Source organism: Odocoileus virginianus, chromosome X, assembly GCF_023699985.2.
Source record: "Odocoileus virginianus isolate 20LAN1187 ecotype Illinois chromosome X, Ovbor_1.2, whole genome shotgun sequence".
Taxonomy (NCBI): domain Eukaryota; kingdom Metazoa; phylum Chordata; class Mammalia; order Artiodactyla; family Cervidae; genus Odocoileus; species Odocoileus virginianus.
The window spans coordinates 38,595,369-38,614,103 of NC_069708.1; the positions used below are offsets into that span (position 1 = coordinate 38,595,369).

Sequence of the window (18,735 nt, forward strand, 5' to 3'; positions counted from 1 at the left end):
AAGATGATGCTGTGAAAGTGCTGCACTCAAAATGTCAGCATATTTGGAAAACTCAGCAGTGGCCACAGAACTGGAAAAGCTCAGTTTTCATTCCAATCCCAAAGAAAGGCAATACCAAAGAATGCTCAAACTACCACACAGTTGCACTCATCTCACACGCTAGTAAAGTAATGCTCAAAATTCTCCAAGCCAGACTTCAGCAATACATGAACCATGAACTTCCAGATGTTCAAGCTGGTTTTAGAACAGGCAGAGGAACCAGAGATCAAATTGTCAACATCTGTTGGATCATCAAAAAAGCAAGAGAGTTCCAGAAAAACATTTATTCTGCTTTATTGACTATGCCAAAGCCTTTGACTATGTGGATCACAATAAACTGTGGAAAATTCTGAAGGAGATAGGAATATCAGACCACCTGACCTGCCTCTTGAGAAATCTGTATGCAGGTCAGGAAGCAACAGTTAGAACTGGACATGGACTGACAGCCTGGTTCCAAATTTGGACAGGAGTATGTCAAGGCTGTATATTGTCACCCTGCTTATTTAACTTATATGTAGAGTACATCATGAGAAATGCTGGGCTGGAGGAAGCACAAGCTGGAATTAAGATTACCAGGAGAAATGTCAATAACCTCAGATATACAGATGATACCACCCTTATGGCAGAAAGTGAAGAGGAACTAAAGAGCCTCTTGATGAAAGTAAAAGAAGAGAGTGAAAAAGTTGGCTTAAAGCTCAACATTCAGAAAACTAAGATCATGGCATCTGGTCCCATCACTTCATGGGAAATAGATGGGGAAACAGTGGAAACAGTGTCAGACTTTATTTTTGGGGGCTCCAACATCACTGCAGATGGTGATTACAGCCATGAAGTTAAAAGACGCTTACTGCTTGGAAGGAAAGTTATGACCAACCTAGATAGCATATTAAAAAGCAGAGACATTACTTTGCCAATAAAGGTCCATCTAGTCAAGGCTATGGTTTTTCCAGTGGTCATGTATGGATGCGAGAGTTGGACTGTCAAGAAAGCTGAGCGCCGAAAAATTGATGCATTTGAACTGTGATGTTGGAGAAGACTCTTGAGAGTCCCTTGGACTGCAAGGAGATCCAACCAGTGTATCCTAAAGGAGATCAGTCCTGAGTGTTTATTGGAAGGACTGATGCTGAAGCTGAAACTCCAGTACTTTGGCCACCTCATGCGAACATTTGACTCATTGGAAAAGACCCTGGTGCTGGGAGGGATTGGGGGCAGGAGGAGAAGGGGACCACAGAGGATGAGATGGCTGGATGGCACCACCAACTCAATGGACATGAGTTTGAGTAAACTCCGGGAGTTGGTGATGGACAGGGAGGCCTGGCATGCTGTGATTCATGGGGTTGCAAAGAGTCAGACACGACTGAGTGATTGAACTGAACTGAGGTGAATACAGAGTGTAGTATACAACAGATATTCAATGAGTAATTCTTTTTTTTTTAACGAGTAATTCTTGAACTAATTTTAATTCTGTTTTCAGGTACAATCATAGTATGATATTTTTATTAAATGTTATTAATCTCAATAACTAAAGCCTATTCCTTGCTTTCAAACTGTGAAATGATGCTTCCAAAATGTAGTGATGGAGAAGACTCTTGAGAGTTCATGGACAGCAAGGAGATCAAACCAGTCAACCTTAAAGGAAATCAACCCTGAATCCTCTTTGGAAGGACTGATGCTGAAGGTGAAGCTCCCATACTTGGCCACCTGATATGAACAAATGACTAATTGGAAAAGACCTTGATGCCGTCCAAGACTGAAGGCAGAAGGAGAAGAGGGGACAGAAGATTAGATGGCTGGATGGCATCACTGACTCAGTGGACATGAACGTGCGCATACTCTAGGAGATGGTAAGGGACAGGGAATCCTAGTGTGCCGCAGTCTATGGGGTTGCAAAAAGTCAGATATGAGTTGGTAACAGAACAACAACATTATTTGCTATCTCAATAATTATTTTTATGTCCCTTCTCCTTGGAAATGTTATAATTATATTGTCTTTTGTTGAAAACAGAAAACATTACTGTTAATGTATTTATTGACTACAGTGTTTTCTTAGCCCGAATTTGAAGAAAAACTCAAATTCTGTATAATGGTATAATGGATGTACATGACAATTATCCAAGACCATGAGGCACTATGGGAATCATAAAGAAAATTCTAAAGGTATAATTATTTAGTTAATTAAATCTTATTTGTTAATTTATAATCAGTGTAGAAAAGTTAGCTAATTGTAGTATTCAGTTAAAAACAATGTCCCATCCCCCAATTCAGGACAAACAGGCATTTATTATACTTAACTCAAAATATCTCCACTATAAGAATACCAAATATGTTCTTTTCCTCGTTCATCCTGAATAATCCATAATTATTAATGTGATAGGACACAGAAACTCTGGATGAAGTGATTCTTTAAGATGTTCATTTTTAATGCCAAGATCTATGAGTCTAAGGTATCACCAGCTTTGTGTAAGCACACAGTAGATGGCAAAGACTACTTACTAACAAAATAAAGGAACATAAGATACTCATATTTCACAGCTAAAACCATATGGCTCTTGGCAAGTTTATTGGTGAGTTTAGTTTCATTAAATGTTACAGAAGATAATTAAACATAGCGCCTATCACTTGTGAAACCAGACTCTAGGAGCACTGAAGAAAAGTGGGCTAAGATCTGGAAGTCCCTTAATATTGCTCATTCCATTTCTAAGCATATACTAAGAGAGCTTATCTTATATTTTATGAAAGTTCCAGCTCAGAGGAGGGCTTTCACTCAATACAAGTTGGGGAAAATGAATAATCCAATCAATTTAGGAAAGAAATTTCATAGAGGTTGAAGCTTTGAAAAGAAACCAAGAAGATGAAAAGTTAACATAGGCTGAAGATAAATGATCTAGATACAAAGGACTTATTGGGCTTTGACCTTAAAAGCCTGAAAGAAACATATTATTGCTTCATCTTTCTTTGAGGCCAGCTTGAAGGCAGAGAGCTGGAAAAATAACATGCAATTGTGCAGTGCACAATTGTCAAAAAATATTAAAGCTGCCAAGGTTTGGATAGGAATACATCACTTGGCCAGAAATAGAATTGGTTTTCTGTAAAAGCTCATTTCATTCAATTAGACTGTACAAAGACTAAACAAGGAATAGGTAATTTAGAATAAAATCTTGCACAAATTAAACTGAGGCAAGTACAGAACAAAGTAGCCCAAAGAAAATCAACAATGGCACACCAAATAAAAGCAACAAATAGTCTACAGCTGCATGTCATGTTTAGGGAGAGAGTGAACTATTTTAGCAACATAGCTAACATGAGACCAAGACAGTAGGAGACTACTACAGATACCAGCTAGACTGAACACAGCAAATACAAAAAAGAATTAAGATAAGGAATTTGACTTCTCAGTCCAGCAATTCTGAATACCCTCATCAGCCACCTTTTTCAAAATGAAAAATCTATAAGGCGAATTCCTGTTTTTAGGCAGTGCTGCTTTTTGAGATAGGAACTGAATGAGGTGGAATGAGGTAACTCCACACGTTGTGCCCAATGGAGGGAAAAACAGAAAGAAGATGGTACAAGTCATGATACTACATTGCACACATTTGAAGATACTGTACTAATGAAATTCCTGCTTCAGTGTGTATGGAAAAGTATTAATTTTCTGAGTAAAATAAGTAATACTTAGGAAAATTCTACCAGTGCTTAGAAGGATATTATGGAATCTAGGGACTTCCCAGGTGGCGCTAGTGGTAAAGAATCTGCCTGCCAATGCAGGAGACACAGAAGATATGGGTTTGATCCCTGGGTTGGGAAGAATGCCAACCCACTCCAGTATTCTTGCCTGAAAATTCCATGGACAGAGAAGCTAGGTGGGCTATAGACCATGCGGTCGCAAAGAGTCAGACATGACTGAGTGACTGAGCATGCACGCATGCATGGATTATTGAAGAATTAATGCACCTATGAATGGTGAGCAGTCACCTCATTTTCTCACTCATAGAATCAGGTTTATTAAGCATAAAACATCTGAAATGTCCTTGCACTGTGAAGCAGGGAAGAATTCAGAGATCTCTGATGTTCTTAAAGGAGACTGGGAAGTAGGGCTCTTGGAAGTATTACTACAACTGCTTCTTTTAGACATAATATATGATAAGAGCTCCAGCTGAAACCTTAAACATGAACAAGGAAGGAGAGAGAATAGAAGGTATACCTTCACAAGGACACTGAATTTTTCAGATACAAAGGAAAAGAAGTACTGTGTTTGAGAAGAGAACATTACCTTTTACAATAAATAAACTTCATTAAAGTGACTAGGCTGACTTTCACAGAAGCTTATGAAGCACAACTCTACACAGAACATAGAACTTGAATAAAAAGAAAATAAGTTTAAATAATGTTATTCTTCTGGCATGCATTTTAAGACACAATATTTATAAAGCTCTAAAGCATAAGGTTTCATATCATTGTCAGATAATTAAAACATTAACAATACAAGCCACCAATCTGTGAAAACAGGGGCTTTTGCTACAGAGAATAATGTGCTTTAATGTATTAAAAGTTCATATTGTTCATAAAGTTCCTTCTTCCTCATTTAGGCAGGAAAATGAATTGAGTTCTCTTCTCCAGGTGACTTTGCCTCTTTGACCTGCCATGGCCCAGTGCTCACTTTATCTGGTGATTCATTTTCAATAACTCCAACAGTATTTGTTCTGACATTTTAATTAAAATATGACCACTACCTCATCCTGATGATAAAAAGGCCTATGTGTCAGTGAAAACTAGCTTTTCAGTGCCTCAGTGCACCTGACGACCCCTCTGAGCACATAGTTCTTACTGAAGAATTTCACTCAGGTTCTGAACAATACATCATTTCAAAATGGGATCACATTAACCATTAAGATTAATGTTTAAAAATCTAAAATGGCTAGAAGATGCTAAGGAATGAACATGTAATTTCCCCATTTTGACTTTAAAAAAAGAAAATTATATGCATTTATAAAATGAAGAGCAATGACACAGACTCAAATTTAGTGTATTATTTGAGACCACCACACAATGAAATTACAAAAAAATTATGAAAAACCTCAGAAAAAAGAAGGAATTCAGAGTTTTTATAAGCAAGGTAATTAAAGCCAAAGATAAAACTGATTTCATATTACAGTTAAGAATATTATTGTGTACCATAACTCTGCAATAAAATTTTTAACAATAATACTAATATTTATATGAGATGTTTAATTAAAGAAAGTAAATATGGAACAAATTAAATTCTAAACTAAAGTGAAATAAATTTTCAGGTTGCAGGATTTGATTCAGGCAGCTCAAAATGAAATTAATTATATTTATACTAGCTCCTCAGAATGGATCAGTTTGTTTTCCTATGTAAATGCCCCTTTATGCACTATCTCTGCAAAGAAAACAAGTAAGACACACAGGAGATGAACTAAAAGGAAACACAATAAGTAGGGAGTAAATAAATTGTTGCCTGAACAAACACAGCATTCAAAGAAAATGAAGACATATGAATTAATGAGGAAACTGGCCAGAATTCAACTGGACATGCTAATCCTATAAAGAAAATCACCATCACTTCATATAAATGAGTAAGATCCATTAGGCTACATTTTGATCAATTATACACAAGATTCACTACAATTTGCTCCATTCATATCTATAAGAACTACCCTATGATGTGGGGAGAAAAGTTACAAAATTTATGGCTGAAAAGCATTTTTCCACCATGAGTAAGTAGCAAAGTGATATACATATATTTTGAAAGCTAAATATCACATCACTAACATACTATACATTAAAAGACAATTATTGGTCAGGAAGGATTTCTGCATTTGCCAATTAGGAGTTTAATCTCTCAGTCAAACAAAGTTTTTTTTCTTAATAAATTAAGAAAAGTTGTTCTGATAAAGGAATATAAGCTTGCTGTACAACATCTATAAAATAAAGAAAATTTTAAAAAATTACCTATAATTTCACCAAGATTGACAGCTTTCCTGACAGTCTTTTTCTATGCAAGTATCTACACCTATAAATGTATAATTTTGCACTTAATATATACATTGTGTGTGAGATGTATATTTTCCTTTATCCTTACAGACACTACCCCATTTTTAGGAAGAGAATATGATTAATCATCCTAGTAAAACATATAAGTACTGGTGCTGAATACAACATATTTCAGTTCAGGCGACAGAAACCTTCAAGATATCTCTAAGAAGAGTAAAGCGGTCACATTACCTTTCCATTATGAATCACTGATTATGGTTCTTACCTATCTCCGTTTCGGTATATGGAGTAAACAATTTCTGCACAACTGGTTCTAAATCTTCTCTTGCTGTTTTAGAAGACGTACAAGTCAAATGAACCAAATCTGTTTAAAAAAAAATATTTTGAGTTCCTGCATATCACAAATTTCACTGTGTATTAATATTCAAGGCACTAAGCTGGTGCCATGGGGGAAGAGAGTCAAGTAAGTCATGGCCTCTGCCTTTAAGAAGTTTATAATCTAGTGAAGGGGACATGTAAAAACCAAAGCAATAGGCTATGTGTGTTAACTGTATAGCGAAAATACATGTGAACCAAGAGGGAGCATATTGAGACTCAAGAAGTACCAGTGGATGGTTTTGTAAATCAGCACAGTAAAAAAGCTTAGGAAACCATGTGTTCATAGAAAGAGCTTAAGCTATCCTTCAGTCCCAACGAGTGTGGATAAAGGATTGCTAAGCAAAATATTGTATAAAAAAAAGACTAAAAGTGGCCTATCTATTTACTTTAGAGAACACACTTCATATTCTTCAGACTGAAAAGACCATTTATGCAAACTTTACTGATAAGTTAAGAACAAATCATCTATTCATTATAGGGTTCTCTAAGAAAGTTTTTGGGGAACACTGTTAGCTTAGTTTAAATCATACATATACTTAAAAGTCTATAATATGGCACCAGTCAAAACAGTCTGTAATATTTTCAGGATTTCCAAATCATTCTGTTTTGCATTTACAGATTCATGAAGCCTAGACCTCAAAGAATGTTTGGGTTAGAATATCATGTACAAAAAGGCCCTTCACAGAAGTGAAATACTGCAGCCTAAGGCACTTAGAATTCCTAAAGGCCTACATATTAATACATAGGGTAAAGGAAGGACAAAAGGGTCTATGTACTGAAAGGAAGAACTAAGGGGATCCCTAAATGGGAGTAATTCTTTGGTTCTGGAAAGGGCTTAAGGCAGAACAGAACTATGGAAGAAAAAAATACATATTAGAGAAAAGTATAAGAACTGAGACATTCCTGCTCCTAAAACCCTAGTAGAGAAGTACATGTGTTTCTTTTCTAAAAGTTTACTTTAGGCTAGTTGACTTTTTTAAACCTCAGGAAGATAGTTCAAAGTTTACAATAGAAGTGTAACATCAGAATAGAATTCTCTTTAAATATATCTAAGCATAGAAGGACTTTTAATAACCATGTGAGCTAAAATCAAATTTTGTAGTATTTTTTTCCTGGTTTACCAACTAAAGTGATATTCTAAGGAAGTTCCTGTTTTATGTATGGCCAATGAAATACCCATCCTATTTAAGCAATGTTTTTATATGAATGTAATAATGATTCCCACTGGTTCTGGGATATTGACAGATATATGGTACTAATTACTTAAAAAGGTAAACAACCTTCACAACAAAATTATTTGTAATGAAATTAAAATTTTCAACTGTTATATAACTTTGGTGGAAAGTTTAAAGTCCCTAGATAAATTCTGAATTAAACAGAATATATAACTATAAAGGTAGAAATCTCTGATGTAACACTCAACAGAAATTGTCCTGTCTCTCATCTCAGTCTCACAAAATACTAACATTCACATCAAAGTTCTCAATTTTCCAATTCTTTCCTATTCAATTAATGTGTACTAGAGGAAAAGCAGATGAATATGAATATAAGTTAAAAAGTATATTTTAAAAAATATCTTAATAGTAAACTACTAGTTTTGTAAATCAGGATATATAAAAGAAATACACCAAGTAACTATATCCTTATGTTTCCTAACAATGTAAGAGAGTTCAGTTCATGCAATGATAGCAAAATTTTCTAGCAATAAAGTCAGATTAGCATCTTGTACTTAACAAGTTTTATTACAATTCTAGAAGACAAAATTAAAGACACCCATAATTTGAATGCTAATATATATACCTTGATTCTGCTTAGATGCTACATTATTATTAATAATTGATTTATAATTTTAAGGTATGAACAACTGTTTTTTCTTTCTGCTTCTTGTTACCTGCTTTTCCTGTTATCTATATTACTTCCTTCTTTAGGTCACTTTGAATTTACTGCTTCTTTCCAAATCAGAGAGGTTGCGATTTTCTTTTTTTTAATTCAAATTACTTTCAAAATTGGCTTATTAATCTTCATACATCTCATAAGTCTTTAGTGAGGGCAAGTTTTAGAGTCAATTTTCCTCTTCTTTGTTAAATATAATTTTCACTTTTCAATGAGTGTTAACAAATATTTGTGGGTAAAGACAATTTGCTTCCCTGCCATCAGTAGACATTAAGTATTCACAGTCTTAAGAAGACATATGTGTGCATACAAATATATGTATGCATATACATGCATAGGAAAACTTTACTAGCTTCTTGTACAAAATGTGGAAAAGTATTTGACTGATCAGGGTAGAAGTAAGGAAAGTATTAGTGGATAATCCTTAAATTATTTGAATTTGCCTGAAAAATGCTCACAGACAGTTTAAGATACTTACATGAAACTCTCAAAAGAATCGAAAAGATTATCAGAATTTACTGTACAGCAAACTTTCATATGTCAGATACTACCCTAAGCATGTCTGATGTATTATTTCATTTTACCCATGCAACAGTCAATCATTATTTTCATTACAGGTAAGAGTTAACAGTGGAGCTAAGCAGATCTCCCAAAGTCTGCAATTAGTAAAAGGAAGAGCTGAGGCTCAGAGCTGAAATTCAAGCCCTCATGGTCTGCCTCTGGTATGCCCATTCTCAGTCACTAAATGATGTTGAGTAATTGTAATAATATCTTGTAGAAGATGCTGCAAGTAACTTAAGGCAGCAATCTTTAAACTGGTATGTGTATAAAGATACAAGAGGACTTTTCACAAGGTAAAATAACTCCTGTGGTGCTGGAGAAGACTCGAGAGTCCCTTGGACCCCTTAATATTCATTGGAAGGACTGATGTTGAAGCTCCAATACTTTGACTACCTGATACAAAGAGCTGACTCATTGGAAAAGACCCTGATGCTGGGAAAGAATGAAGACAGGAGGAGAAGGGGATGATAGAGGATGAGATGGTTGGATGGCATCACCGACTCAACGGACATGAGTTTGAGTAAACTCCAGGAGATGGTGAAGGACAGGTAAGCCTGGTGTGCTGTAGTCTATGGGGTCACAAAGAGTTGGACACAACTGAGTAACTGAACAACAACAAAAATAACTCCAAGAAAGTCATTGTCTAAATGCTGAACTTCCTCTCCTTCCACTTTATTAAGCGATGCATTTCAAGAAATTTAAGTTGTGTTTAATCATTTATCAAAACTCTAATGTATTTATGATAGTTTGATTAATTTTACACAAATAATAATTGGAATTACTGAATCCAGAAGACAGTTTTTTTAATACTGAGAAGCTTACTGTCTTAAGAAATTTTTTAAAAATCTATTTCCATTAATTATTTGAAATGGGTGATAGTGGCAATCAAATATTTCTGATACTTAAATCCCATTGAATATATTTAAAGGGGTGATGTTACTGTTTTATTATGCCACATCAACATTTGTGCTGTTAGAAACTACATTCTTGATAATTATTTGAATCTTATGATGAAAAATTATATAGGCCAACTTCTAAGTGTTTGAGGGGTACATGAGCAAAAAGGCTTCAAGACCTTAAGGGGTTAAAGTAATCACAAAACCATACCCAGAATATGTCATATTTCTATTAAAATTTGAATCTCTATGTAAAATGGTCCTTCCTGTTCTGTGACCAATTCTAATTCCTTTTCATCAAACTAACTTGCTGAATAAATGCTAAAAATGATCACAAATTAGATCAGTGGGCCAACTGTTTTCCTAAAAGTATTACTAAAGTATTACATTAGTACCAATTAACAAATATAACTTGAGATTCTGGAAGACGCAATAGGACTGGAAATGTTGCCCACTGGCATCATGTGAGATTATAATTGACTTGAAAATTGGTTTAAATCCTGAATCTACCTTTTATAAACTAAGTTCCTTTTTACTTTCATTGGCCAAGTAGCTTAGTGGTGAAGAATCCACCTGCCATTGCAGGAGACACAAGAGACTTGGGTTTGATCCCTGGGCCAGGAAGATCCCTTGGAGAAGGCAACAGCAATTCACTCTAGTATTCTTGCCTGGAAAATTCCATGGACAGAGGAGCCTGGTAAGCTACAGTCCATGGGATCGCAAAAGAGTAGGACATGACTGAGCATAGCTCAGCATAGGAATAAAGGCTTAATGGCATAAAAGATGACAAAATGTGTTCTCTGTCACAAATTCCTCTCTTGGCAATATAGTTACCTTTGTATTGGAATTAAAGAAACTGCAAAATATCCTAATACAATTAATGAAATTTTTTACAGCAAAGAAAATCACAAGCAAATTGAAAAGACAACCTATGGAATGGGAGAAAATATTTGAAATGATGTGACCAATAAGGGCTTAATTTCCAAAACATACGAAAAGCTCAAACAGCTCAATATATAAAAAAAAAAACAAACAATAAAAAATGGGCAGAGCTAAATAAACATTTCTCCAAAAGACATACAAATGGTCAATAGGCACATGAAAAAATTCTCAACATCACTACTTAGGGAAATTGAGGATCATCTTGATATAAAAGCCAAAGGTTAATAACTATAAAAGGGAAAATCAACAGTAACACAATAGTGAATGACTTTTTAATGACTCATTTACACCAATGGACATATCACCCAGACAGAAAATCAATAACGAAACACTGGCTTTAAATGACGCATTAGATCAGATGGAATTAATTGATATTTTTACATCATTTCATACACAAGCAGCAGAGTACACTTCTCAAGTGCACATAGAACTTCTCTAGAATGTATCACACACTAGGCCACGAATCAAGCTGCAGTAATTTAATAAAATTGAGATTGTATCAGGAATCTTTTCTGACCACAACATTGAGATTAGAAACAAATTACAGGGAAAGATAAACTGTAAAAAACACATACATGTGGAGACTAAACAACCAACGGATCACTGAAAATCAAAGAGGAAATAAAAAATACTTAGAGACAAATGATAATGAAAACACAATAGCCCAAAACCTATGGGATGCAGCAAAAGCAGTTCTAAGAGTAAAGTTTACAGCAATACAACCTCAAGAAACAAACAAAAAAAACCCTCAAACAACCTAACCTTATACCTAAAGCAACCAGAAAAATCCAAAATTAGTAGAAGGAAAGAAATCATAATGATCAGAGCAGAAACAAAAGAAATAGAGACAAAGACAATAATAGAAAAGATCAATGAAAATTAAAAGCTGGTTCTTTGAAAATATTACAAAAAAAAAATTGATGAACCTCTAGCCAGACTCCTCAAGAAAAAAGTGAAAGGGATAAAATCCACAAAACTAGAAATAAAAATGGAGAAGTTACAAAAGACACCACAGAAATACAAAGGATCACAAGAGACTACTACAAACAACTTTATGTCAATAAAATGGATAACCTAGAAAAAACTGACAAATTCTTAGAAAGGTACAATCTTCCAAGTCTGAACCAAGAAGAAACAGAAAATATGAACAGACTAACAACAAGCACTGAAATTGAAACTGTGATTTAAAAACTTCCAACATTTCTCTGATAATGAGTGATGTTGAGCATCTTTTCATGTGTTTGTTAGCCATCTGTATGTCTTCCTTGTAAATCCATGGCTAATTCATTTCAATGTATGACAAAAACTACTGTAATGATGTAAAGTAATTAGCCTCCAACTAATAAAAATAAATGGAAAAAAAAAAAAAAGAATTTTCCAGTTTATTGTGATCCACACAGTCAAAGGCTTTGGCATAGTCAATAAAGCAGAAGTAGATGTTTTTCTGGAAAAAAAAAAATAAAAAAAATAAAAACTTCCAACAAACAAAAGTTCAGGACCAGATGGCTTCACAGGTGATTTCTATGAGATATTTAGAGAAAATTTAACATCTATCCTTCTAAAACTCTTCCAAAAATTTTCTGAAGAAGGAAAATTCCCAAGCTCGTTTTACAAGGCCACCATCACTCTGGTAACAAAATCAGACAAAGATATCAGAAACAAAGAAAATTACAGGCCAATATCACTGATAAACACAGACATAAAATTCTCAAAAAAATACTAGCAGATCAAATCCAACAACATATTAAAAGGATCACACACCATGATCAAGTGGGCTTTATCCCAGGGATGAAAGGATTCTTCAATATATGCAAATCAATGTGATACACCACATTAACAAACTGAAGAATAAAAATCATATGATCATCTCAATAGATGCAGAAAAAGCTTCTGACAAAATTCAATACTCATTTATGACAAACTCTCCATAAAGTTGGCATAGAGGGAAACTACCTCAACATAATAAGGATGATATATGACAGACCTTGAAGAAGAAAAGGGCAACCCACTCCAGTATTCTTGCCTGGATAATCCCAGGGACAGAGGAGCCTGGTGGGCTGCCGTCTATGGGGTCACACAGAGTCAGACACGACTGAAGCAACTTAGCAGCAGCAGCAGCATGACAAACCTACAAGTAACATCATACTCAACGGTGAAAAAATGAAAGCATTTCCTCTAAGATCAGGAACAAGACAAGGAAGTCAACGCTCATCAATTTATTCAATGTATTTTAGGAAGTCCTAGCCATAGCAAACAGAGAAGAAAAAGAAATAAAAGGAATTCAAACATAAAAAGAAGTAAAATTGTCACTATTTTCACATGACATAATACTATACATAGAAGACCCTAAAGATGCTACCAGAAAATTATGAGAGCTCCTCAACAAATTTGGTAAATCAATCAAAAATAATAAAATATCTAGGAATAAACCTACTTAAAGAGACAAAAGAACTGTATTCCAAAAACTATAAGAACGTGATGAATGAAATAAAAAAAATGACACAAACAGATGGAGAAATATACTATGTCCTGGACTGGAGAATTAATATTGTGAAAATGACTATACCACCACAAGCAATCTACAGTTTCAATGCAATCCCTATCAAACTACCAATGGCATTTTTCGCATGTCTAGAACAACAAAAAAAATTGAATTTTGTAAGGAAACACAAATGACTCTGAATAGCTAATGCAATCTTGAGAAAGATAAATGAAGTGGGAGGAATCTGGCTCCCTGACTTCAGACTATACTGCAAAGCTACAGTCAACAAAACAGCGTGGCACTGTCACAAAAACAGAAATATAGATCAATGGAACAGCATAGGAAGCACTGGGAAGACCCAGAGGGATAGGGTGGAGAGGGAGGTGGGAGGGGGGATTGGGATGGGGAATACATGTAAATCCATGGCTGATTCACATCAATGTATGGCAGAAACCACTATAATATTGTAAAGTCATTAGCCTCCAACTAATAAAAATAAATGGAAAAAAAGTAATATTGAATAGCTTAAAAAAAAAAAAGAAAGAAAGCCCAGAGATAAACTCATGTACCTATGGTCAACAAATCCATGACAAAGAAAACAAAAATATACAATGGAGAAAAGACAGTCTTTTTAATAAGTGGTGCTGGAAAAACTGAATAGCTACATGAAACAGGGACATTCTGTAACATTATATACAAAAACAAACTCAAAATGGGTTAAAGACCTAAATGTAATGATACATAATAGTACACAACTCTTAAAGGAAAACATAGGCACTCTCTGACATAAATTGCAGATCTTTTTTGATTCACCTTTCAGAGTAATGACATAACACCAAAACAACAAATGGGACCTAATTAAACTTAAAAGCTTTTGCACAGCAAACGAAACCAGAAACAAGACAAAAAGACAACCGTCAGGATGGGAGAAAATATTTCCAAATAAAGCAACCGACGATTTTGGATTAACCTCCAAAGCAACCGACAATTTTGGATTAACCTCCAAAATATACAAACAACTCATGCAGCTAAACAACAAAAGAAACAAACAAAACACCCAATCAAAAATGGATGGAATATATAAACAGACATTTCTCCAAAGAAGGTATATTGATGGCCAAACTGTACATGAAAAGATGCTCAATGTCACTAATTATGAGAGAAATGCAATTCAAAACTACAATGAGATACCACCTCACACCGGTCAGAATGGCTATCGTCAAAAAAATCTACAAACAGCAAATTCTGGAGAGAATTCTACAGTGTTGGTGTGAATGTACATTGGTATAGACACTATGGAGAACAGTATGGAGGTTCATTAAAAAGCTAATACAGAGCTACCAAATGATCTAGGAATCCCACTCCTGGGCATGCACCTGGAGAAAACAGTAATCAAAAAGATGCATGCATCACAATGTACACTACAGCACTATTTACAATAGCCAGGACATGGAAGCGACCTAAATTTTAATCAGCAGATGAATGGATAAAGAAGTTGTGGTATATATACACAATGGAATATTACTTGGCCATGAAAAGGAATGAAACCATGCCATTTGCAACAACATGGATGTTCTTGGGAGATGATCATTCTAAGTGAAGTATGTCAGATAAACATAAATACCATATGATATCACTTAATAGGAGAATCTAAATAATGACAAAAAACAACTCATTTACAAAACAGAAACAGGCTCACAAACATGGAAAACAAACTTAAACAAACCAAAGGGGAATGGTGGGGGAGGGATGAATTAGGAGCTTAGAATTAACAGATACACACTATGAATTATAAGACAGATAAATGACAAGGTCTTCCTGTATAGCACAGTTAACTATATTTAATAGTTTGCAATAACCTATAATGGAAAAGAATCTGAGAAAGAAGGTATATATATGTGTTTGTATGTATATATGTGTGTGTGTGTGTATATATACACACACATCTAAAACTAAATCATTTTGTTGTACCCCAGTAAAGAACACATTATAAACCAACTATCCTTTAATCAAAAAAAAGAAGCTGCAAAATTAGCTTTAATTCATTTAATTCATAAGTGTAATAACTGAAAAATTTAGCGAATCAAGTGCCAGTCACAACCAGCACTACTGAAACAAGAGCATCTGAAACTCAGAAGTCAGATGTTACTCAACACAAAAGTAGAAATAACAACACACTTTTGGTACTTTAAAATTGGGTTTGGAATACCCATTTCTCACATAAGATACTGCCTTCTTATAAGTTGTTGTTTTGAAACACACGAGAAGTGGGATTTCTACTCAGAATTTGCACATCAATAAAAATGTAGGCACTTAAAAATGACAAGTCTAATGTACAGTAGCAGGGTGACACAGTAGAGGATGGTTATGCAGGTCTGGTATTACTTCTGCTCTTTGTATCATGGCATCCAGTCCCATCACTTCATGGCAAATAGATGAGGAAACAGTGGAAACAGTGACAGACTTTATTTTCTTGGGCTCCAAAATCACTGCAGATGGTAACTGTAGCCATGAAATTAAAAGACGCTTGCTCCCTGGAAGAAAAGCTATGACCAATCTAGACAGCATATTAAAAAGCAGAGACATTACTTCGCTAACAAATGCCTGTCTAGTTAAAGCTACGGTTTTTCCAGTAGTCATGTGCAGATGTGACAGTTGGGACTATAAAGAAAGTGGAGTGTCGAAGAATCGATGCTTTTGAACTGTGGTGTTGGAGAAGACTCCTGAGAGTCCCTTGGACTGCAAGGAGATCTAACCAGTCCATCCTAAAGGAAAGGTCCTGAATATTCATTGGAAGGACTGATGCTGAAGCTGAAACTCCAATACTTTGGCCACCTGATGCAAAGAACTGACTCGCTGGAAGAAACCCTGATGCTGGGAAAGATTGAAGGCAGGAGAAGGGGACGAGAGAGGGTGAGATGGTTGGATGGCATCACCAACTTGAAGGACATGAATCTGAGCAAGCTCTGGGAGTTGGTGATGGACAGGGAAGTCTGGTGTGCTACAGTCCATGGGGGTCACAAAGAGTCAGACATGGCTGAGCGACTTAACTGACTGACTGATGAGACCATGACCCCAGAAAGAAAAAGACAGTATCGCCATGATATTAGACTCCAGAGAAAACTGATTAAAATGAAATTTTTTATTTCTTGGGAACTGCAGAATCAGTTCTTTACTGCATATGTAATTAAAAATAGTTAGCTTGTTTAAAAGGCCTGCCTAGGGAAAAGCTTGAAGTTAACCCTTGCCATGTCCTTGAAATACACAGCACAGTTTGCCTGAGACCTTACTCTTGGGCAAATTAGAGAATCAAGGTAAAAAAAAAAGTGGGGAGAGGGCAAAGAGACATTTTAAATCTCAAACAGAAAACTAAGAGATCTCTGTAATTATGTATGCTTCAGTGTGTGTCTTTGTTTTTGGATAATATTGCTGAGATCAGTTTGTAAATGAGCTGTAATCTAACTGGCCTAAAGAAAAGTAAGTGCTTTTAAATCAGATAATTCTAAACACAAGAGAAATTAACCTAAATGAATTTCAGGTTCATGTGAACTAGGGAATATTCAGTATTAAATACTTGGTATTAATGTTTGTTTGTTGATCTAATATAGACATGTCTAAGAATCATTAACATTAGGCAGAATATTTTCATTGTGCCTAGGTTTAATATAAGTTAAATATTATTATATCTGTTACTAGATTGTCAACAAAGAAAGTTCCTCAAGTACAGAAACTTCTAAAAGATGCAAATAAGATATGGACTTTTAGACAGATAAACTCTATTAAAAATAAGTATGCTTTAGGAATGTCTGTCTAAAACAGTCTCTTCAGATTGAGGTAACTTGAATTTCTAAGGGTTGTGGTAAGCTAAGTGATGAAAAGTCTACTGAATAGTTAGGTCATTTCCAAATAAAATAAGAGTTTGAAATATTTATTACTAAACATTAATTTTCTCTTACAGAGAATCTAAAGAGATTTGAGACTATTAATGAATAATGTTTGGTGCCATCTTGAGATTTTCTCTATAAGAAAGCAAATATTTTTAGAAATTATCACTGGTATTTATGCCCACCAATCTACAGAATGCTAATATAAATGTCATTTCTTGGTTGCTTAAGGAAAATAGAATATATGTTTTCAGTAAAAAAGGTATGAGGAATGGAATTGGATTTTATGAGGGGAAAAGGAAGTAGGTCTGACTTATAGGTAGCTCTTTCAGGATGGGAGAACAAAGTAATGGGTAGAAAGTGGTAAGAAGGTTTGTGGAAAGTAGACCCTGAGAAAAGTTTTGTGCATGGTCAGGACTGACTAAGTTTAAAATAAATTTAATTAAGTTTATCTTTAAATGAGCTTAAATCTAAGCTGGTGCAAAAACTTGAATTTGGCTTTTCTCTCTGTGAAGAAGACATCTTTTCTTCAGACATTGAACTGCCTTTGATAACAGATTTAAGTTTCTTTATCTCTTAAATGATTTGTTCTGAAATCTTTTATTGTTACTTTGGCTATATGAAGAAGGACTGTTTCACAATGACCTATAATCCTATCTGACTGAGTGTTCTAAATCTGTTTGATATTTGTTGAAAAATTTCGTGCATCATTCTAATGAAGCACTTTTGACTTCTAGCTAACTTTGGGTTGCTTCAGAGGGCCCCTGAAAAATCCCAAAGAGAGATATTACACTAATTAGGTTAATTTTGAACGTAGAATTACATGGGAAGTATTGTCAAGTGAGTAATAAATTTCAGGTTACATTGAATCTGCCTGCAATGCAGGAGACCTGGGTTCCATCCCTGGGTAGGGAAGATCCCCTGGAGAAGAGACTGGCAACCCTCTCCAGTATTCTTGCCTGGAGAATTCCAGAGGAGCCTGGCGGGCTAGAGTCCATGAGATGGCAAAGGGTCCAACACAACTGAACAAGTAACTACCTACATAAAATCCTTGATTATAAAGTGTATATATATATATATGTGTGTGTGTGTGTGTGTGTATATATATATATATATGACACTGCCTTCTCCGATATATTCACACTATGTATTCATAAATATATAATAATGTCACAGATAAACACCCTGTAACATCAAATCTCAGAATAAGACAGCTGTTAGTGATGGATTATTTATAAAAAAAGAGATTTCAAGTGGCTTAAGATACGAATAAGCACTGAAAAGAGCGTGAAACTGTCAAATGGAAGGGCTGCAGAGATGATGCTTTGCACATTTACAAATTATTTTAAAAGAAAATAATTAGAATCATTTAGGATATAAGGTGGAGAAGGCAATGGCACCCCACTCCAGTACTCTTGCCTGGAAAATCCCATGGATAGAGGAGCCCCGTGGGCTATAGTCCATGGGGTCCCAAAGAGTCAGACACCACTGAGCGACTTCACTTTCATTTCTCACTTTCATGCATTGGAGAAGGAAATGGCAACCCATTCCAGTGTTCTTGCCTGGAGAATCCCAGGGATGGGGGAGCCTGGTGGGCTGCCATCTATGGGGTCACACAGAGTCGGACATGACTGAAGCAACTTAGCAG

The 18,735-nt window shown here is 35.1% G+C and overlaps 1 protein-coding gene across 1 annotated transcript in view; it reads right to left on the reverse strand.

The window, feature by feature from the left end:
* Positions 1 to 18,735, reverse strand: part of CHM (CHM Rab escort protein) — a 225,664-nt gene that overhangs the window by 11,952 nt on the left and 194,977 nt on the right. The window contains exon 13 of the mRNA XM_020889377.2: positions 6,317 to 6,415. Coding sequence (XP_020745036.2) covers positions 6,317 to 6,415 — 99 coding nt within the window. The remainder of the gene's footprint in view (positions 1 to 6,316; positions 6,416 to 18,735) is intronic.